This window comes from Asterias amurensis, chromosome 21 (assembly GCF_032118995.1).
Source record: "Asterias amurensis chromosome 21, ASM3211899v1".
Classification (NCBI taxonomy): Eukaryota; Metazoa; Echinodermata; class Asteroidea; order Forcipulatida; family Asteriidae; genus Asterias; species Asterias amurensis.
The window spans coordinates 7,557,542-7,580,693 of record NC_092668.1 but is presented as its reverse complement, the minus strand read 5'-3'; the positions used below and the strand labels follow the sequence as shown (position 1 = coordinate 7,580,693).

Genomic DNA, 23,152 nt, shown 5'->3' with positions numbered 1-23,152 from the left:
AGTTGAAAACCGATTCAACACACTTTGATTCCCATTCATAAATACCTTTTCGGTCAAAAACATCATCACTTTTTGGTCAAAAAGTAAAATAAATGCAAAAATTAGAATTGTTATTAAAAATGATTTCTTTAAACACAACACCCCTCCAGCTATGAAATGGTAGAGCCCTCCTCTGCCCTCGCGTAAACAACTCCTTATAAGGGAATGCTGTGGGCGTCGCGCGTATCGCGTGATGTGGCACAACTTTTCAGCCGTTGCTCTCGACCAATAGGAATGAAGAAACTGTCTTATAAGAACAGGTGCAAGGTCGCGTGGGTGTCACGCTTATGAATTAACACTTTTTACCGGTCAGTAACAAAAGGTTTATGCACACCCACGTGACGCGCTCTTCACCAATAGAAGTAGAGAAACTGTCTGGGGTATTTATGAATAAGGCAATAAAAGGGTAGCGACGAGTTCTTAAAAGGCCATTTAAAACCGGCAGGGTCGTTGCTGTGTGATAAAGGCCGAGCCAAAGGCGAGGCCCATTGCATGGCGCTGACCCTGCAAGGTTTTAAATGGCCGTTTAAGGACGATTCACTACTCTTTTGTTCCCATTCATAAATGCATTTTTGGTTAAAAGGTGTAATCGAGTAGGAAACTCTGTAAAACTTATCTGTTTCCGACATGCTTGAGCTCTTTACTGTACGTCCATATGTTGCATTGTTATGACCGAAACGACAGTCACACACAGCGTGGCCAACTCACCGACAGCGCCCGCATCGCCAATAGAAACGTCTTGCACCAAGACTAGTGTGCAGTATCCGAAAACAACCGGTTATAAACATAGCTCCAGCTGGTCATTATCATACTTTTATACACCCCCACGTGACGCGCTCTCCACCAATAGGAATAGCGAAACTGTCTGGGGTATTTATGAATAGATAATATAAGTAACGAATATCTGAAAATGAACAGCTCCAGGTGATGGGACGCAGCATTCAGCATTCAGTATTCAATTCATTACAATATTATTAAAAGACACTGGACACTATTGGTAATTGTCAAAGAGCAGTCTTCTCACTTGCTGTATCTTAACATATATGCATGAAATAAGAGAGAGAGACTGGAAGGAGAGAGCCGGTCCTTTACTTAAAAAAGGACGAACATTCGCCAAAATACCATCAATAATAATAAATGCCATAAGCCAATTACGCTTGTATGAAAATCTCTTCTGTACAGGTTTTAATACTTCCAACCCATAGCAAACATACAAAAAGTTACAACACTACAGTACACATACACTACATGTAACCTACATTACACAGTGCACAAAGTTTACAAAAAGGTCAGCACACAGAGGCTAATAAGTAAAGGGGCACTTGGGACCTACATAACAAACCTGTGAACATTTTAGCTCAATTGGTCATCAAAGTTGGGAGATAATAGGAAGAGAAAAAACACCCTTGTCACACAAAGTTGTGTGCTTTCAGATGCTTGATTTCAAGACCTCAAATTCTAAATCTGAGGTCTCAAAATCAAATTTGATGGAATTACTTCTTTCTTGAAAACTACGTCCCTTCAGAGGGAGCCGTTTCTCACAATGTTTTATATTACAACACCCCTTAAAATTATTCTGCCTTTTCATTGGTTTAGAGTGCGTCACATGATATGTCTTAGTTTTACTAAACGGCAGCTGTGTGATAGTGCGTCGTTTGCCGTGTGATAGTCCGACGACTATCACACAGCGTGCGGTACCCAGACGTCTTTTTACCCACCTCGAACCCAATCAGTTGTGCATATATGTATCTGAAACGCGAGTACGAAAGTCGTGTACGAAGATGATAAATAGTCTGTTGGGGTTTTATAAAAAAATATTGACTGCTTTAACTTGTGCTATGGTGAAAATTACAAGTACAACTCTATTTCGGTGATCCCGGGACCGTTCCATTTTCCCTTGGCTGCACCTCGGGAAAATAGAACGCTGCGGGGAACACCTCGGGTGTCGTAGTTTTAACAATAGCACTCAAAGCAGTCAATATTTGAATACTATCAACCTCTCCCCATTACTCGTTACCAAGTAAGGTTTTGTGCTAATAATTATTTTGAGTAATTACCAATAATGTCCACTGTCTTTAAGGACACCATATAGAGGTAACCGCACCACCTAATGACATCAAATGTCTGTTATGAATTCTTGTACATTGTATCTAAAGTCTTGGAACATGACACTGACACCTTGTTGCGATGGAATAACAAATAGTCTTCTAGTTTTTTGGAATGAAAGTTGCACACTCGTAGATGTACATACTGTACATGTATACATGACTAGATATAATATCTGAATACTTTTGATAAACCAGAAAATATTTAAAACATATATTTTCAATAAATATATAAAGTTTTAAGGTTAGATTGTTTTATATTTTTAAGAGTAAATTTATGAAATTGTAATGTTGTTGTAACATATGCAAGCATTTGTAAAGACTATGGAATTACACTACATGATATTTTGTATCTTTTTATCAGTGTAAACATATATATTAATAGATTAGGGATAACTAAATTCCTTTCATGCATTCCATATCTCGTTAGTATAATATAGTGGTAAGACCACATCCTGGCAGACCCTACCTCACACATGCAATACAGATGTTCTCCAATCTATATTGTTATCCTGTTCCTATGTGTGACTATTTCACTGACACAATCACACTTGCCAGACCGGAAAAGAAAATGTCTTGAGGTATGTATGAAGGATTTATTTCTGGAATGCTTTGTTTCTGGAATTATCATTCAGGCTCCTCTAAGAAATTGTATTGAATGAATAAATACAAAAAAAAATTTTTGTGTGACATTACACTAGCTTTGTAGCTGGAACAGCCTAACTATTACATTTATAGAGTGTAACATCCTAACATGTGTACATGATTAATGAGACTGTCAAGCAGTCTTACCAGCAGAGTAGGTATCGCTCTCCATTCTCTCTAAAACTGTAATTATATGAGAAAAGAATGTTAAATGTTTGTCAATTGTGTAAGAAATATGTTGTATAAAGAACTACCACCCAGATGAGCAAGTTATTAAAAAGCAATAACAGATGATATTTTAAATATTTTTAAAATAATTATATAAAAAATGCACAAGATGTGGTTTTGTAAAAGACATCATCAAGTTGTGTGCATACGTGTTGGTTTTTGTTAATCAAAACAAATTTACATTACAATGCAGATTATAGTTTTTTAATTTTTTAAACATATATTGTTTGTTTACTCCAGTATAAGTTTAGTTTGTATTTTTGTTTAAATCCTCACACACGTAAATTTTCCCAACATTTATTTTGAATTGAGAATGAAATAGTGTGGTTGGACATTTTGAGCCAACAATAATTTTTTTACTGGAAATATGCTCGTCAATGTCTTTGTTTTTACAAGTGATAACTGTATTGCTATGCACTGTTATCAATAAGAACATGGAATTTAATTTATTCACACGTGACTTTTTCATGATTTGTGGTTCACTTTCACAACTAATTATAATTGATAGAACCTCATCGCAAGTGTGAATCAAAGCTTTATATTCCACGTTTGATTTGAAGGTGTTTTAGTTACAACATGTAACTGTAAGGTCACTTTACTACACCAATTATGGGCCACATTGAGTTATACAAATGTATATTACAATCAACTTGAAAAATAAAAGGTTATTATTTTGAAGCAATCAAGTGTTAAGTGAATACTTATAGGTAAGAGGTTTGTTCTCCAATTAAACGTTAGCGTAAGCAAACTTTTCACATAACCAATTAAACGTTAGTTACCATTTTCAGTTAGCAAACTTGTCACATAACCTATTAAACGTTACCATTTTCAGTAAGCAAACTTGTCACATAACCAATTAAACGTTACCATTTTCAGAAGCAAACTTGTCACATAACCAATGAAACATAACCATTTTCAGAAGCAAACTTGTCACATAACCAATGAAACATAACCATTTTCAGAAGCAAACTTGTCACATAACCAAGATAAGTTACTCTCAACCCTTTTGGTAAAACTTCCCAAAATGTCTTACTAAAGTGAAGAAACAAATTTTTAACCAAGCTGTATTGGCCAAGACCACTGGCACATTAAATAGCACTTGTATAACCGTAGAAATCGTTTTCAAGTATTTGAAAGAATTAAAAATTGATATAAAACTTTCAATTTAAAGCTAAATCGTCGCAACTTATCTTGTTCACAAGAAAAACAGTGCCAAACTACTCTCTCAGCCTCTGCCATAAAATAGGTACATAATTCTGTATTCACCATCGGTATAAAGTATTATACACAACACTAGTCAACTCCACAATCTCCCAATGCAAAAAGAACCAATTTCTCTTGACACCAGTATAAACAAAGTAGTTGACAAATTTGGGGGTCCGATTAGCCTTTTGGATCTTAGAACAGCGTGTTTGTTTCATTGGAATTGTCATAACTTTTTAGACATGAGATGACACAACCCACATTTCTGATTTGTTAAAAAGAAATGGGCTATCCATTCTTTATTCTCATATCAAAAACGGACATCTTACAGAGATGGTTCATTAACAGTCATTTCTGACTTGCTGATAATACTACTCCCCGGTTTTCATCCCAAAGTTATACCTTTCAAACGCAATACAAATGGGAGAAGATGTATTTGTGTCTACGGCACTCCCTCACCGTGCAAAACAGCAAGCTTGTGTACCTCAGATCAGAAAAATAGTAACACTAAACTCGGATGCTTGTATTCGCATGAACCATTAAGAATAAGTATTGGAGTTACTATAACTTGAAAATAATCGTATAACATTACACTTTAACTAGTTTTATCTTCAAGAACGATATGTCATACAGTTTTTGATTATAGAGTGAAATTAAAATGCATCAGCTATGTACCCAATGCAATGATTTACTACATAGAATAATCGGTATATATAATTATCAAAAGTTAAACAATCCGATACAGGAGGCTTATAAGGAACCATCATATGAATTGTTTGGAATGAACTAAATAGTGCGAGTTTAATTTGAGAGAGATCCCGGAAGAAACCCATGATTCAGTGAGCCATGATCTAGATGGATCAAGACAGTTGTCAAAGGTATATAAAAGAACACTTTACACATGATATAGAAAACTTTATTTAATCATTATTAATATTATTATTATAATTATTATTATTAAATAAAGTTAAACAATACGATACATGAGGCTTATAAGAAGCCACCATATAAATGGTTTGGAACGAACTATAAACCGAAGTTTTATTAGGTATCCGCAAGAAGTAATCACGCTAATTCGGCTTTTCGGGGTGGCTCTAAAAAGTTTATTCCCCGGGCAGTGAAAAGGGAAGAGCGGCCATCTTGTTTTTCTAATAGTCAATTAACTCTGGAAATCGCGTTTTTACGGTGCAAATCGACCAAGTTGAGCAGCCTGAACAACTTTCCTGTGTGTGGAGGCATGCAAAATTCTCAAAACCTTGTGAATTACAACTTTTTTTGTGCAAAAGTGACGTCATAATTTGACCAAAAATCGTTGATTACCGCCATAATATCACAGTGACGGAGTTCAAATTTGCACCGGCACATTCGGGTGGGGTATCCGCAACAAGTAATCACGCTAATTCTGCTTTTCGGGGGGGCTCAAATATTTAAAAAGGGTATTCCCCGGGCAGGAAAAAGGGAAGAGCGGCCATGTTGTTTTTCTAATAGTCAACTCTGGATATCGACCAAGTTGAGCATCCTGAACAACTTTCCTGTGTTGAGTCATGCAAAGTTCGCAAAACCTTGGGAATTACACCTTTTAGGTGCAAAAGTGACGTCATAATTTGACCAACAATGATCGTCTATTTCCGCCAAAATATAATACTGACGGAGTTCAAATTTGCACCGGCACAGTCGGGTGGGGTATCCGTAATAAGTAATCACGCTAATTCGGTTTTTCGGGGTGGCTCGAAAATTAAAAAGTTTATTCCCCGGGCAGGGAAAAGTAAAGAGCGGCCATCTTGTTTTTTCTAGTAGTCAATTGGAAATCGCTTTTTGACGGTGCAAATCGACCAAGTTGAGCATCCTGAACAAGTTTCTTGTGTAATGGCATGCAAAATTCCCAAAGCCTTGGGAATTACAACTTTTTGGTGCAAAAGTGACGTCATAATTTGACAAAAAATCGTCTATTACCGCCAAAATATAACAGTGACGGAGTTCAAATTTGCACCGGCACACTCGAGTGGGGTATCCGCAAGAAGTATAACCAAGCTAATTCGTCTTTTCGGGTGGCTCGAAAATTAAACAATTTATTCCCTGGGCAGGGAAAAGTGAAGAGCGGCCATCTTGTTTTTTCCAATATAGTCAACTCTGGAAATCGCGTTTTGACGGTGCAAATCGACCAAATTGAGCATCCCGAACAACTTCCCTGTGTGGAGGCATGCAGAATTCGAAAATTTTGGGAATTACAACTTGTTGGTGCAATAGTGACTTCATAATTTGACCAGAAATCGTCGATTACCGCCAAAATATAACAGTGACGGAGTTCAAATTTGCACCGGCACATTCGAGTGGGTAAGAAGTCGACACGCTAATTCGGCTTTTCGGGGTGGCTCGAAAATTAAAAAGTTTATTCCCCGGGCAAGGAAAGGGAAGAGCGGCCATTTTGTTTTTTCTAATAATCAACTCTGGAAATCGCGTTTTGACGGTGCGAATCGACCAAGTTGAGCATCCTGAACAACTTTCCTGTGTGGAGGCATGCAGAATTCGCAAAATCTAGGGAATTACATTTTTTTGGTGCAAAAGTGACGTCATAATTTTACCAAAAATCGTCGATTACCGCCAAAATATAACAGTGACGGAGTTCAAATTTGCACGCGCACACTCGGGTTGGGTATCCGCAAGATGTAATCACGGGCAGGGAAAAGGGAAGAGCGGCCATCTTGTTTTTCTGAATCGCGTTTCTGAGTAACCCCGCTTACTTGAGCTTTTTGCTACCAAGAAGTGTGCAAGTCGCCCTAAACTTTAAAAAATAGGATTAAGGGACATGCCAGGATGACTAAATTACAAACTGCATCTCTCTAGCATTTTTAGTTCCAGAGTTATTCCAGTGCATTGCTGAAAGTTTTTATTTCTCCTGGCTAATTTTTGAATGAGTATTATTTTTGGTTGGGTTCCTGACTGCGCCGTGTGTTTGTGTACATTGTATACACGCACAGTGTACGTCAACCTTTAAGGGGTGCCTGCTCACTCCGTTGCGTCTAGCCCCGCCTTAAAAGTCGTCACAGCGTTAAGTTTCGTACGAGAGGAAAGCCCTTGAAAATGGTAATCCAGTGGTGGAAAGATTTTTAAGATTGAGCATGATACTGGGATCGAAATTAACCGTTGTAAATTTTGTTTTTTTTCTCTCCGACAGCTCTGTGCACAAAACTCCCTTAGGGGAGGTTGTTAAAATCGTTTCTGAGCAACCCGGCTTACTTGAGCTTGTTGCCATCAAGAAGTGTGCAAGTCGCCCTAAACCTTTAAATTGGATGCAGGGACATGTCAGAATGGACTAAGGTACAAACTGCATCTCTCTAGCGTTTTTAGTTCAAGAGTTATTCCAGAGCATTGCTGAAATATTTTATTTCTCCGGGCCAATTTTTGAATGAATATTATTTTTGGTTGGGTTCCTGACTGCGCCGTGTGTTTGTATACATTGTATACACGCACAGTGTACGTCGATTTTTAAGGGGTGCCTGCTCACTCCGTCGCGTCTAGCCCCGTCTTAAAAATCTCTCTCTCTCAATACAATTATAAATGTGTTATTTATGCGTGAAGTCTCGAAATCAGTTCAAATATTTTACTGAGAAGTTAACTTATCATTATCTCAAAAAGTAGATGGTGTATGTAAAACGATTATCAAGGCCGGGCTCGAGCGCTCATTATGCCGGTGGTATGCTGGAGGGTGGAGGCTTGTGGCAAATGAGGTTACTTTTGATTATACATTTCATTATTAACATTGACCCCCTTGCCATTAATGACGTCACAAGCTCGAAACAGCGCCCTCAATGAGATCAAAGGAAGACATATCAAGTTGGGTGAGAGTTGTCCGTGGTTTTGTAATGGTGTTTCCAACAACATCAAACCTTCCTTGCTCTATGATCAAACGAAGCCGGAGACTCAGGGCCAGTGTAGCAGGAGATCCCCCATACCCTTTGGCCACGTGTGGTATGCTTTGTTTTCTTGAACCCTAAAAATGTGATACATAAAAATTAAGACTCAATTCTGACAGTGAATGTCGAACTCTAACTGGCATCTCTGAGTTCATTGATGTTTCTGCCAATTTCAGAGATCACTCTTTGTTCCATAACCAATGTGATTTGTGGTTCCAATGTTTAATTGTAGAATGGAAATCATATATGTGCTGGGCTCGTTGAAATACGAAGAAATCTACAAGGCTTACAGGGAAGACAAAGTGGGCATCTTTCTGTGTGACGATCCCAAGACGGGTTTCTGTAAAAACACGAACGCTGAAGAATTGGGAGTCGAGCCAAAAACACCACTTGCGGGGATACAGGACGCCGATTTGAAAACCGAAATGTTGGCGGTATTGCAGACGTTTTCACAAACTTAAAAGAAATGGACAGGATGTGAAGGGAAAAGGGGAAAGTTTGATGGAAGGAGCGAGAGGAGAATTGAACAAGAAATAATTGTAACTGTTGTTATTTTTGGTATTATTTTGTTTTGAATGACACTGCTCTTGTTTGCTAATTTATGTAAAGTATCTCTTAGTGGTTTGGTCGGTGTTCGTTGGAGGTTGGTGGGTGTGTGGTTTGTTTTTAGTGTGTGTGGTGTGTAGTGTGAAGTATATAGTGCATGCAATGCCCGGATTAGTCTTGCTCAAGGCAGTCGCATTATTCGCTCCGAAAAGACGCCGCTGTAAACCCACCCGTATACCCTGTTCATGGTGCGTGCGATCACACCGCATGACCCAACCGTATACACACTGTCAGATCGTACGAATACTGTTCACACAAGTCATCGCACTCGTACCACTAACCGCATGCGGAGGCCGTGAGGCCGACAGCCTTGTCGGGTCTGTATCTTTCGGGTTTAATGTGTTGTATTGAAAAAATTCCACTAGTGGACGAAATTGGGGGGGGGGGGGGGGCTCTCGGATATGCTAATATGCAGCTCATGAATATGTATATCGTTCGTCAGACCTATCAGACAACACAGGATGTGAGGCAAATGAATTATTCATTTTGACGTCCAATCACGCACTTCCCTTATCACGACCTTTGGACCCTATCATGCTCGTGTGTGGTGTAAACATGTCTCGTCTTTCGCGGGCATTATGGTAATGAGCTGACCGTGGGAACTCTTCGCTTATTATAGTAATGAGGTCAGTGGCTTCAACACAGACCCTACAAGGCTGTCGGCCTGACGGCCTCCGCATGCGGATAGTGTACGAGGGCACCGTGTCGTGCGATATTACGCAGAGTGATTACGGGTGGGTTTTATACAACGGCGGTCTTTTTTCTGAGTGAATAATTCGACTGCCTTGAGCAAGGCTATGCCCGGATGGGGGTCACGGGCATTGTTGAAAACAACTTTGCCGAAACCACGCGTCGGCACGGTTAATTTGAACGGGATACTCGTATTCGATTTTAAAGGCAATGTAGTGGACACTATTCGTAAATACTCAAAATAATTATTAGCATAAAACCTTTCTTACTGATGAGTAATGGGGAGAGGTTGATGGTATAAAACATTGTGAGAAACGGTTCCCTCTGAAGTGCCATAGTTTTCGAGAAAGAAGTAGTTTTCAACGAATTTGATTTCGAGACCTCAGATTTAGAACTTGAGGTCTCGAAATCAACCATCTAAACGCACACAACTTCGTGTGACAAAGGTGTTTTTTTCTTTCATTATTATCTCGCAAGTTCGGTGACCGATTGAGCTCAAATTTTCACAGGTTTGTTATTTTATGCATATGTTGAGATACACCAACTGTGAAGGCTAGTCTTTGACAATTACCAATAGTGTCCACTGCCTTTTAAGTGTTCAAGATGTATTTTGTTTTATGGTGTTTAACTGGGCAAGTTCGGGTGGCGACCATTTTGGTCATTGTTCCATGGTTACCTATGCATTGAATACATCCTACAGGTACCATGCAAATTCAAAGTGGTGACCCCGAAGGCCGGCGTGGTGAAACAATCCACTTTGTAGTAAGAGTGACAACAGAGGGCGCACTTCTGGTAATTGGTTTTTGTTTTTATAGCCTCGATCCACCTGCTGCATAAACAGTGTGAGCGTACGTGTCCCAATGTAATTCGTCCACGCGTAGTTTATCCGTCGACTGCTACGGCACTGCATGGGACACTGACACTTGATTTTCGCTGTTAATGTCAAAATTTCAGTTACAATAAATATCTGAACCTTGCCAAAAGTCATTCTGAAAAATGGCGAAACAAAACTGTGTCGTGGTGTTAATGTTTGCGATGATAAGTCTTGGTGTTATTGAACGTGTGGCTGCCGGGGGAGGTATGGAGTTTGAGCCCGATGAAAATGCCGAGGTAAGCACGGTTACGTTTTTACGGTGAAAAATAATAAAATGTCTACTGTGTATTTATTAGTCAATTATTTAGCTGCGAGGATACAACAGATATTATTGTTGGTGTATTGACCTATGAATGCAAATTGCAAGCCTATTTATAAAGTATTTAAATGCTATTGCTACCTGTGGGAGTGTGGTTTAGCAGTTTATAGCAACTGTTGCATCCAGCAACTAGCTCATGACACCCCAGAACCAGTGACCTGGTGACGGTCACTGTGGAGATTGTTTCAGATTTTCACAGGTACAGATACAGATAAATCCTACAACAAGTGGTACGCTAGCATTAAAAAAAACAAAAAACAGTATCGTAGGAGGTCCTGTTTTTGAGGTGTCCCTAAAATCGTGGCACCTTTTACCTCTCTTTGCGCGATGTAAACAGTCCCTAGATAAAAAATGTGTGTTTTTTTGCCAAGCAACGAATCTCCTCTCCCTTGACCAAAACTTAGAAACACGTAAGGCTCCACTGGTTACTTGCACTTGTAAATGCAAAAAGTTTGTTATTTTCAGGCAATTCTACAAGGTACAAAAATATGTCATAATGTTGAGGCCATATAAAATATTTGCCAACCGAAAAAGTTTCATCAAACACTATTTCAATTCACAATTCATGATGATCAAATCATGTGACTGAATATTTTGCTGAGCATTCTGGAAAAAAAATACAGAGGCTTTAAGGAACACGTTGCCTTGGATCGGACGAGTTGGTCAAAACAAAAGCGTTTGTAACCGTTTTTTATAAAATGCATATGGTTGGAAAGATGTTTTAAAAGTAGAATACAATGATCCACACAAGTTTGCCTCGAAATTGCGTGGTTTTCCTTCTTCTGTGCGAACTAACATGGTCGGCCATTTATGGGAGTCAAAATTTTGACCCCCATAAATGGCCGACGTGTTAGTCGACAAGGTAAAAGGAAAACCACGCAATTTCGAGGCATGTTTGTGTGGATCATTGTATTCTACTTTTACAACATCTTTCTACCCATATGCATTTTATAAAAAACGGTTACAAACGCTTTTCAAAGACCAACTCGACCGATCCAAGGCAACGTGTTCCTTTAAAGAAGCCATGTGCCTTAATCATTTTCTAATATTTTTGGAGATTTTTATTTTTTAACCCTCATACCAGTATTGTTATTAATTTTAAAATTTAAACATCAGCTTGTTGATTCAATTATCACTGTTATTTATATTGTAGGAGGTACTGTTTTCGAGTTGTCCCTAAAATCGTGGCAAATCTTTTACCTCTCTGTGCGCGATGTAAACAGTCCCTAGATATAAATTGTTTGGTTTTGTTTGCCAAGCAAAGAGTCTCCTCTCCCTTGACCAAAACTTAGAAACCTGTAAGGCTCCACTGGTTATTTGCACTTGTAAATGCAAAATTGTTGGTATTTTAGGCATTTCTACAAGGTACATAAATATGTCATAATGTTGAGGCCATATAAAAATATTTGCCCACCCAAAAAGTTTCATCAAACACTTTTTCAATTCACAATTCATGATGATCAAATCATGTGACTGAATATTTTGCTGAGCATTCTGAAAAAAAAAATACAGAGGCTTAAAGAAGCCATGTGCCTTGTATCATTTTCTAATATCTTTGGAGATTTTTATTTTTTAACCCTGGTATCAATGTTATTATTAATATTAAAATTTAAAATTAGCTTGTTGATTCATTTATCACTGTTTATTTATACGCTTTATTGTAAATTTTTAAGAAAAGAAAGGGGAAAAAACTAACTAAAAGTCAGATTTGAAAGCCAATAATTATTCACACTTTTTAGTAAATTATTTTTGGTGTGTTATTTTTTTGCAAATTACCATGGTAATTTGAAAGATTTAATTAAAAAATATTTTGAATAAAACAAAGACAACTGCTGGCTATACACAGAGTCTCAAAGAACACTTGTAGTAGCTGCAGATATTTCTTCCATGTATGGCTTCACTGGGAAACCATAGGCTACTTTCTTGTTTGCCGTGAAAACAGGAAAAACTCAAAACAAATGAGGCTATTTGAAGTCATCGAAGATCGGTGTGTAGTGTGAACATTTCAATGTCCATCAAGTTTTAATATATGTTTGCATACTTCATATTAACAAATGAAGATAATTAGGGCATCGGTTTATGTATGGCATCATTATTTTTTTCCCCAAATCAAAGAAAAAGGCATAATACTGTGAAAACTGGTAAGAGGAGGATACATCACATACAAAACCATTGAAATATTGAAAGAAATCAACTTTTATTTAACAACTTACTTTTATTTTACAATAGTCTAGTTGAAAAACATCTTCATGAATTTTTCATTCAATTTTGAAACCAGGCATAATACATTACCAAAATTATGAAATCAAGTGACAATTGATCTCAAATTTTGGCTGTAAATTAAATAAGAACAACAAACTTGTAGGAAAAGTTTCCGTTTAGCGGCCACCACTTTTTCATTCAATAAGTATCTAATTAACCTCATGGAGATATCCCTTTTTCTAAAAATTAGTGAAATAAGTGGTGGCGCCATCAAAAAGTTAATCTTGTAAAAAAAATCTAAGGTTGGCTCCCCTGTAGTTTCTAGAAGTAATTGAAGGTTACCTAATTTACGCACTAGACAAAGAAACTGAACTGGGGCGCTCTACTATAACTATGACCCAGTAACTGGGACACTCTTACTAGACCCAATAAATTTTGACTTCAGAAGTGATACTACAGTATCAGTTCAACCCTGAAATTATGCTTAATCCTGGCCCTACTAATTTTGCTTTGATAGGTTTATGATTCTGGTTTTGCATCATCCGGTAAATTGTCCTACACTACACCGGATCTTGACGATGAAGACCAGCACTCTATGCACATGCCTGACCAGCTACTGTGTGATGCTTGCCTAGTACTGGCTCATATGGTGAGTTTTAGCCCCTTTAAATATTGCTAATACGTCAGACGAGAGAGTCAGTGTATTAGCAGTATGGAGCTAGAAGAGTTCTTATATTGTTCAAAAGCTTTACATGGTGTGGATAATTAGGAATAACTATGAATAAACAGTAAATGTGTGGGTACAACCATACCGGTCAAGAATAGCTTGAAACCTTCCCACCAAAATGAACATCCCTCCAGCGATAGTTAAGCTCAACCACCACCAGCATTTTCTTGAAGATGGGCAGAGTGCACTGTTCAATGCGTCGAGACCATGCACGTACTCTGGCTCTTTTTAGAGTTAAGGCCGTGTCCGAACTGGCGACTTCGGCTACAGCTACGTCTAGATCAGCGCGTCTGTCAGTGTTGAAGAATAGCAGACGCGCGCGCCCTAGCCGTAGCTGTAGCCGAAGTCGCCAATTCGGACACGGCCTAACACTCCCCCAAAAAATATTTTCACTTGGTTGCACCCACAAGTTGACTATTTAATCGATAGTTTCTTCCTAGGAGTGTTCTTGTCTAGATTTGATACTGTCTACTGAATTTACATGCATTATTGGCTTGTGAAATCTGTTTTTTCTTTTCAATCAGCTTCATCTAGTGGTGTGTCAAGGCTGAACAGTTTATTTTACCAAACCTAAGCCCTGGTGTTGTCAGCAGCAGAGTTTGGTTTTTAACCCCAGTAATGACACTTGTGCCCATAATTGCTTTGTTATAAGTTGGGAAGGTAGTGCATTCTGCTCTACCAGCCAGGCTCCTAGTGGATGATACCCATGCCTTCATCCCAATGGACTGTGAAGGGGGTAACCCTGTTGGAACCCCAGGAGTAGGTGGCAACCTGCGTGTGGTTGCAGTTGGTTTGGGCCGACAGCCCAAATAGTTTAATGGAACACGTTGCCTTGGATCGGTCGAGTTGGTCTTTGAAAAGTGTTTGTAACCATTTGTTATAGAATGCATTTAGATTAGAAAGATATTTTAGAGGTAGAATACAATGATCCACACAAGTATCACTAGAATATGCATGGTTTTCCTTTTACCTCGTCAACAAACATGGTCGACCATTTATGGGAGTCAAATTTTTGACTCCCATAAATGGCCGACCATGATAACTTGAAAATAAAAGGAAAACCACGCAATTTCGAGGCAAGTGTGTGTGGATCATTGTATTCTACTTTTTAACATCTTTCTACCCATATGCATTTTACAACAAACGGTTACAAACGCTTTTCAAAGATCAAGTCGACCGATCCAAGGCAACGTGTTCCTTTAAGTATAGCCCTCAATCTGAAATAGCCGTTAAGCGATCTCTCATAAATAATATAAATCTCCCCAATCTCTCATAAATAATATAAATCTCCCCAATCTCTCATAAATAATATAGAAATAACTCCAGGTTTCACTTCTTGATTATATTCTGCAGCGATGCATTCACATGAATCTAATAGGCCTATTTGTATAATATCAGTTGCTTTACTTTTGGGAAAAAAACATACAGAAATGCATGAACTGTTAAAGTAGCTGTCAAATTAACCTTGCCATTAATCTCTCTGAGCTCTCTTTTTGTTTCAATCCCAAAACATTTCTCCCTGCAGTTTCAAGAAAAGTTTGACAAGATGAATGCAAAGAGACCATCGCTAAAGAAAAATCTCCCAGAGTCGGACATTCTTGATGGGTTTGAGGATGTTTGCACAAATGATTTTAATTCGTAAGTGTCTATGTGCTCAACAGGTCAAAGTTTTATTTTCCACCTTCTTTTAAGGGCCAGGTATTGCGCCTGCATAATCAGGCCTGGTTGGAGAGGACAAGGCCATTTTCATTTTTCAAAGGGCACTTCCATTGAAAAATCTTTAAGTCTATGGGATTTCTGAAGAGGCACCAACGCCAAGACGAGGGCCCAATTTCATAGAGCTGCTAAACACAAAAATTTGCTAAGCATGAAATTTCTTCCTTGATAAAAACAGGATAACCAGCCAAATTTCCATGTGCTTTTCAGGATAAGCAAACAACAGCTGACTGAGTATTAAGCAATATGCAACAAATGGAAATTTAGTCGATAATCCTGTTTTTATAAAATCCCCCCCCCCCAAAAAAAAAAAAAAAAAAACCCAAAAAGAACTGACCAGACAAGAAACATCCTTGTGACTCAAAGGGGAAATAAATTTGAATTTAGGTTGGTTTTGGTAACTGACATAAAGCCACCATATTATTTATGTATGTGAATGACTTCAATTTCTTCAGCTACACCATTCATCTGGAACTCTCTACCACATAATTTTAGATGTTGTCTTTGTGCCGCAAAATTCAAATCTCTTCTCAAAACTTATCTTATGTCAACGGTTTTCATGGACTAATTTAATTGTGTCTGTTTTTTTTTGTTTTACCGCTCATTGAACACCCAGCAGGGTGGATATGTGCTCATCACAAGTCTTTATTATTATTAACAAGAAAACATCAAAGTCTTATTTCAACTAAATTCATTATTGGTTTATTTTCTTGACAGAATTGGAATAAAAGAAATCAAAGGAGTGAAGAGATTATCTGGACCTGGACTTGACACCAAAGATGTACCTGGAATAATGCAAGGAGGTGGCAAGTGGCCTGGAAGGTATGTTAAAACCGGTTGAGACACGCGCTCCAGAGTCGCAGTAATGCTTCGCAGATTTTGGGGCATTAAACATTTTCCGCATAATACTTTTACATAACCCAATACTAATTGTCAAAATGCTTCATACTACCAAAAGCTGCTGTAGGCTTTTAAAGGGAAGATACACGTTTGGTAATTGTCAAAGAGCATAAGTTTTATCATAAGCATAAAATAACAAGCCTGTGAAATTTTGAGCTCAATTGGTCATCAGAGTTGCGAGAAAATGATGAAAGAAAAAACACCATTGTTGGACGAATTTGTGTGCTTTCAGATAGGAATTAGTGAGAAATTACCTCTTTCTCAAAAATTATGTTATTTCAGAGGGAGTCTTTTCCCGCAATGTTTTATACTACCATTTTCATTCATCATTCATTCAGTCGATGCGGAGTATCGGATGATGGCCCTCCAAACACGTTGGTCCTCCATTGCTGTTCGCAGCTCTTCCCGACGCAGTCCAAAGTCCCGACACAAGGTGTCCACATAGGTGGTTTGTGGTCTAACTCGGGAACAGTGACCTTGAGTAGGGGCCCAAAGCACAAGCTTGCTCGCTGCCAGCTCAGCATGTCTGAGACAGTGACCTGCTAGTCTCAGCCTTCTTGCCCTAATCTTGGTGCTAACTCTCGGTAGCCCACCGTAGAGCTCCAGGTTTGTGACATGCCTCTCCCAATGAATCTGTTTAACACAGCGAAGCATTCTCGTATAGCAGCCGTCCAGTCTCTTCTCTAGACGACTGGCTAGTGTCCAGGACTCACATCCATAAAGCAGTACTGATTCCACAGTGGCAGTAAAGAACTTCACCTTCAGGGACTGGGACATCTGACTTGACCATATGTTCTTCATGGAGTTGAGTGCCTTCCAGGCAAGAGCGATACGACATTTCACATCTTTCTCAGTGTTATTAACCCATGAGCCCAAGTATTTGAAATCTGCTACCCGGTTCAGCTCGGAACTGACGGTTGTCTTTAAGGGGGTGGTAGTGTTGCTGTTAAATATCATGTACTTTGTCTTCCTGGTGTTGAGAAATAGCCCCACTCTGGCACATTCGGTCTCTGTTCTTTGCAGAATCAGTTGAGCCTGCTCAATCTCATCAGATATCAGAATGATGTCATCTGCAAAATCAAGGTCTGTGACCATGACTGGAGCCATCAGTTGCCTGTCTGAGTGCATAGTCTAGCACGACAATGAAGAGATATGGTGCCAGAGTATCACCCTGTAACACCCCTGCTGATATTAGGAACTCATCTGTTTCTCCATCTGGTGATATTACCTTAGCTCTGGTGTTGTTGTAACTATCGCTGATTGCATCCACAAGCTTAGCGGGTATACCATATGCCCTCAGGATATTAATCATCTTGCCACGATGCACTGAATCAAAAGCCTTCTTAAAATCAATGAAGGTCATCACGGCTGGTAGGTTGTTGGATTTTATCCCTTCGATTATCCTCCTTAGGGCAAGGATCTGTGCTACTGTTGATCTTTTCTTTTACTACCAACAGCTCCCCAATGCTTGTTACCAAGTCAGTTTTTAAGTTAATATTTGTTTTGAGTAATTACCAAACAGGTACCTTCCCTTTAACCAATAGTTTTTATTGCTATTAATTTGAAGAGTGATTACTAAATGTATACCTTCCCTTTAAGGACAATGCTTGCAAATATCTGTTTTTACAACAGATAAAATCTCATGTCTGCATAACTGCAAAACAATGCAGCTTGGGTGTTCACTTTGTCCCCCAGGAGAACCCATATCACTCTGGTTTTGAATGCTCTTCACTGGCTCCCTGTTCAATATCGCATTCAATACAAATAACTTCTGCTTGTTTTTCATTCTTTACATGGTTCTGCTCCTCAGTATAATTGTCAATTAATTACCCGTTACAATCCTTCTAGGTGTCTTAGATCATCCACGTCTTCGTTACTGGTTGTTCCCAAAACCCACAAGAAATTGGAAGATAGCGCTTTTCTCATGCCTCTACTTTGGAATAATCTGCCCCTTATAATCCGTAACATGTCTTTTGTTCATAAGTTCAAGGAGGCCCTCAAAACTAACTTTTTCACTGCTGATTTTCATTAGGTTTTTGTGTTTCTTTCCTCGTGCCATGAGCACCACTTGTGGTGGATGCTGGCGCACTATACATGTATTATTATTATAATTAGGCGTTGCCCGAATGATTCATTGTTATTGTTCGTTTTTGTTGTTGTTGCTTCTTCATCTTCTTCTTCTCTCAGTCCCTTCTCCTCGAACAAAAGCACACTTCCCAAATTCGTATAAACTTGAAACTTCGTACATAGTTAGATATTCACTAGGAGAGGAAAACTGTGTAAGTTACGTCATGATGACGTCATCCATTTTTGAGTTGTGAATATTTAAAGTTAATTATTTCAAAAAATCACAACTTTTGATCCACACCATGGATTTATACAATCCATACCCCATCGGAAAGGTCGTTAAAAACTAAGTGAACACCTTGCAGACAAGACCCCATTTTGACCTTGTCTTCTGGTTAACATTTTTGTATATTTTCGTTTAAAAAAAATCCATTTTTGATTTTGACTATACGACCATACTACATTGATTAATATGATATTTGTCCGATCACTGAAGTTAAGCAATATTGGGCCTGGTCAGTACTTGAATGGGAGACCACTTGGCCACCCTATATTTTTTTTAATTGTTAAAAATATTTTCTTTATATATAAATAGCTTAGTTTTTAGTCTGGTTTTCAAGGCGTTTTCAACAAATATTTCCCTTTCGGTTAGTAAGTCTCTCCTCCAGTCGTCATTGTTCATTATACAAATATTGAGTGGCTTAGAGTGGAATGGGAGGAATATTATCGCAAGGTAAAATTTGGACTGTTCCATTTCACGAGGCGAAGCCGAGCGCCTCGTGAAATGGAACAGTCAAAATTTTACTGGGCGATAATATTCCTTCCATTCCACGAATTAAAGCCACTCAATATTTGTTTTATATAACTGACTAGATCCTTGTGTTTGACAACCAAAAATCATTGAGCGGCGCGTAGTGGCAACTATGAACAAATTTAATAGCAATCGGATCACAACCTTTTGCACAGGTGCTCCTTTGTTTACGCAGCGGCGCGGCGGTGCTGTACTGCTCGGAAACCTTGGGAACAAGGATGATCCTAACTGTTGAATGGGAAATACTATTCCCCATGGGCGAATAGGTCTTTTTGATCGCCGGTGCGGATGGGAGTAATAGTGAATGTCACGTGAAGTAAGTTCCACCAATCAAATGACAGGGATCTGTATGTCAGTTATATAAAAGTTCCTATGTCCTCAACCACAAAAGCTGTTTTGACAATCTATACATCATATGAAAGGGCTTTACGTACGTAGTCTGTTTTCAAGGCGTTTTTAAGAAAAAATTCCCTTCCAGTAGTTAGTCTCTTCTCAAGTCGTCATTATTCATTAGTTCCTGTTTCCTTAACCACAAAAGCTATTTTGACAATATACATTATATGAAAGGGCTTTATGTATTTCACAAAAATGGGTATGTTGGTGACCTCCTCTTGACCTTTTGACCTGTCTAAACCGATGTGCATGTAAACTGCTTTGAAAATTCATTACTTCTTGGATTTGTCGCTTTGTTTATTGTCCCCCAGGCTTGTATTTTCGACTCCCGGAAGCCGAACACCTTGTTTTTGTTATGACAAAAACTTAAGTCTAGTTTTATAAATGTTTTTCTGTTAATTGTCCCCCCAGGATGCAACAAGTATGCAACCAGTATGTTGGAGATTTTGAGGAGGAGACCATCTATGACACTTATAAGAAAAATACGATGAAAGAGTTTTTGTGCTTCAAGGAGGGACGCCACTGTGCGAAGAAAGATAAGAAGAAGCAGAAGAAAACTACCAAGAAAGCTGCTAAAAAAGTGGAATTATAGTACATTTTTTTTATTTTACTTTTGTTGTAAGGTATTTCAAACTAAAAGGTATTAATACAGGATTGGTAAGGGTGGAAACATCATTGTTTAGTTTTAGTCAGGTTATGAAGTTCTTATTGGAACCAGTTTTCCTCTGTGTAATATTTCGCTCTGAAATGAGGTAAACTTCAAGAAAACTGTGACTTAAACCCTTAAAAATGCAACAGCTGATTTGGGTTGTGAAAACCCAAATTGAAGGACATTGTGTTTACATGCTGAAATTTGTGTATTGTTTTCCACTATTTGCTGCTGACTCGATCAAAGTTGAAGCCCAATTTTTCAGAAGTTTGTTATTTCATGTATGAAATGCAGCTGATAGTCAACTGTCCAGATGAAGGGTTGGGAAGTTCCATTGTGTCTATGTTTCTTTTCCTGTCTTGGATCTCCGCAGTCAGCTTGTACAATAGGGAGACGATATTGGAATACCCACTGATATGGTTGATCACACAAAACAATAACACTGTCTGCGACTATTTTTTCAGCTCTTACCAATCCGGTATAATACCTTCAGAAATGGTAGATGGATATGTGTATTTATTGTTAAACTGTGTGTCTACTTGTTGACACAAAGGTCTTTCATAAAGGGTTTAGGTTGACAAGTAAATGGTAAAAATCATATTAAATTTATTTTAAAACAAATTCAAATAATACTGTTGGGACTCACCAACATAAAATTATGTGTGATATTGTTTTGTCCGGACAACTTGTTTACTGTGGCAATTCTTTTACAGATTCAAATGCAGATGAAATGAATTCACTAAAAGTGTAGTATGTTTTTGCATTTTCTTTTTAAGTTGTCCAAAATTAAATCAAAGTTCAAGTGTTGTTCATATTACTGGATAGTTACCACTGCAGGAGCTGCATAATTCACTGCCTTGAAGGATTTGATGCGTCTCCTTGTAAATATTTAAGGTACATGTATAGAGTCATAGATTGGTTTTTGTACTGTTATGTAGATTCACATATAGGCCTATAGACACAGTATTAAGACAGGTACATGAACAGCCACATGTGAAGTGTGGCTGAGAAACGATGAAAAACTGTCACAGAATATTCACAAGAACATTGAATCCAACCATGTTGTATAGCAAGGTGATTTGTGTACCAACCACATCTCTTATAGCATTTGCGAATGGACACCAACGTGCATAAATCTGAGAAATGATTTATGAACTCTTTCTCAGGGTGAAAAATTATCCAAACTTTTTTACTTTGAAGGGAATCCTTTAAAAAACAGGTACACTGCCTCTCACCATGAAAGTTTTCATGGGCATTTATTTTCGTCACAGGGTAAACTCTTACCATCTCCTTTTGTGTGTTTTGACCCTACCTTTTAAATTTACATCAATATTTAATTCTTATTTGTAGGATTGCCAAAGAGCTTTATATCTGGTCAATCAAACATTTCGAAGACCAAATCTTCAAAATCTTTGAGGCTACTTTACTCTGTTGTGGTACTACTACTTTCATTGCCTTAAAGGGAAGGTTCATGTTTGGTAATTGTCAAAGACCAGTCTTCTCACTTCTCTTAAATAAAATAACAAGCTCAATTGATCATCGAAGTTGCGAGAAAAAGAAAAAGAAAAAACACACTTGTTGACGAATTTGTGTTCTTTCAGGTAGGAATAAAATACTTCTAGCTAGAAGTCTTTTAATATTTTAGTGAGAAATTATCTCTTTCTCAAAAACTACGCTACTTTAGAGGGAGTCGTTTCCCACAATGTTTTATACTATCAACAGCTCTCCAATGCTCGTTACCAAGTCAGTTTTTAAGTTAATATTTGCTTTGATTAATTACCAAATGTGTACCTTCCCTTTAATGCATCATCTTTTGTTAACTCTTTGTATTTTGTATGTTTCTCATAACAAACTGTTTTGGGATTGTTTATTTATACAGAACGACTTTTGTGAAAGTCCATTGTATACAAATATTGACTCCTCTCAGTGTTAAAACTAAATCTCGAGATGATTCTTGCTGCATTCTATTTTCCAGAGGAGAGGGTGTGATAATTAAATATTTAACGAATTTTATGAATTTATAGCATGTTACTTCATTAACATGTTGACAGCCAACATGTTATGTGGATGTGTCTCACTGGGTGTGGCTTTAGCTGGGTGTGGTTTTAGCTGGGTGTGGCTTGCCTATCCTAAATTATAAAAAACACACAATTACACAAGGCCTTATACACATTTTCGCACAAAAAGTACACAAGGCTAATAAAAACCTTGTACACATTTTCAAGCAAAAAGTACACATTTTCACGCAAAAAGTACATAAGGCTAGCCTTATACACATTTTCAAGCAAAAAGTACACAAGGCTAAATATAGCCTTATATACACTTTTTCAAGCAAAAAGTTTACATTTTCACCAGAAAGTACACATTTTCGCGCAAAAAGTACACAAGGCCTTATACACTTTTTCACGCAAACTAGTACACATTTTCGTGCAAAAAGTACACAAGGCTATAATTAGTCTTGTACACACTTTCACAACAAAAGTACACAAGGCATATAGCCTTATATACATTTTCACAACAAAAGTACACAAGGCTATACTTTGTATACATTTTTCGAGCAAAAAGTACACAAGGCTGTAGCCTTGTACACATTTTCCCGCAAAAAGTACACATTTTCACACAAAAAGTACACAAGGCTTATAACTTGTACACATTTTCAGGCAAAACTACACACAGCCACATGTTTTCTGGAAAAGCGTACACATTTAAGGGCAAGACGTACAAAACAGTCAGGTGGATATGGGTCACATTGTCATAGTTACTTTTTATTTAGCTTTGTTTTGTTTTGTTATTCTTGATTTTACTTATAATAAAAGTACTTCACTTTAATAGTGTAGTGTGAGGTGCACATTTGTACATAAAAACACAAACAATCTTTACAATGTAGTGGGAGAGTAGTAATACTTTTTAAATTTTTCTAGTAAGACATCATTTCATTCCAAATATTCATAAAATAGTTGATAAGTAATTTATTTAAAAGTGTAAGTTTTAAAGCAATATGTTTTTGACTCCAAATGATTGAAATAAAGAAGACGACGAAAATTACAAAATAATCTACTAATAG

The 23,152-nt window shown here is 37.9% G+C and overlaps 1 protein-coding gene across 1 annotated transcript; it reads left to right on the top strand.

Moving 5' to 3' along the window:
• The first annotated feature begins 9,743 nt into the window (after positions 1-9,743).
• Positions 9,744-23,137, top strand: LOC139952978 (marginal zone B- and B1-cell-specific protein-like). Its single transcript, XM_071952331.1, has 5 exons — positions 9,744-10,540; positions 13,343-13,474; positions 15,078-15,190; positions 15,986-16,090; positions 19,851-23,137. The coding sequence occupies exons 1-5, from the start codon at positions 10,427-10,429 to the stop codon at positions 20,029-20,031; spliced, it is 645 nt and encodes a 214-aa protein (XP_071808432.1). The 5' UTR covers positions 9,744-10,426; the 3' UTR covers positions 20,032-23,137.
• The last annotated feature ends 15 nt before the right edge of the window (positions 23,138-23,152 follow it).

Bases quoted from the DNA above. Each gene is read 5' to 3' on its own strand.
- LOC139952978 (XM_071952331.1), top strand. From the start codon at position 10,427: ATGGCGAAACAAAACTGTGTCGTGGTGTTAATGTTTGCGATGATAAGT. The intron at 10,541-13,342 runs GTAAGCACGGTT...TTGCTTTGATAG, and splicing joins AGCCCGATGAAAATGCCGAG to GTTTATGATTCTGGTTTTGC. The intron at 15,191-15,985 runs GTAAGTGTCTAT...TTTTCTTGACAG, and splicing joins TGCACAAATGATTTTAATTC to AATTGGAATAAAAGAAATCA.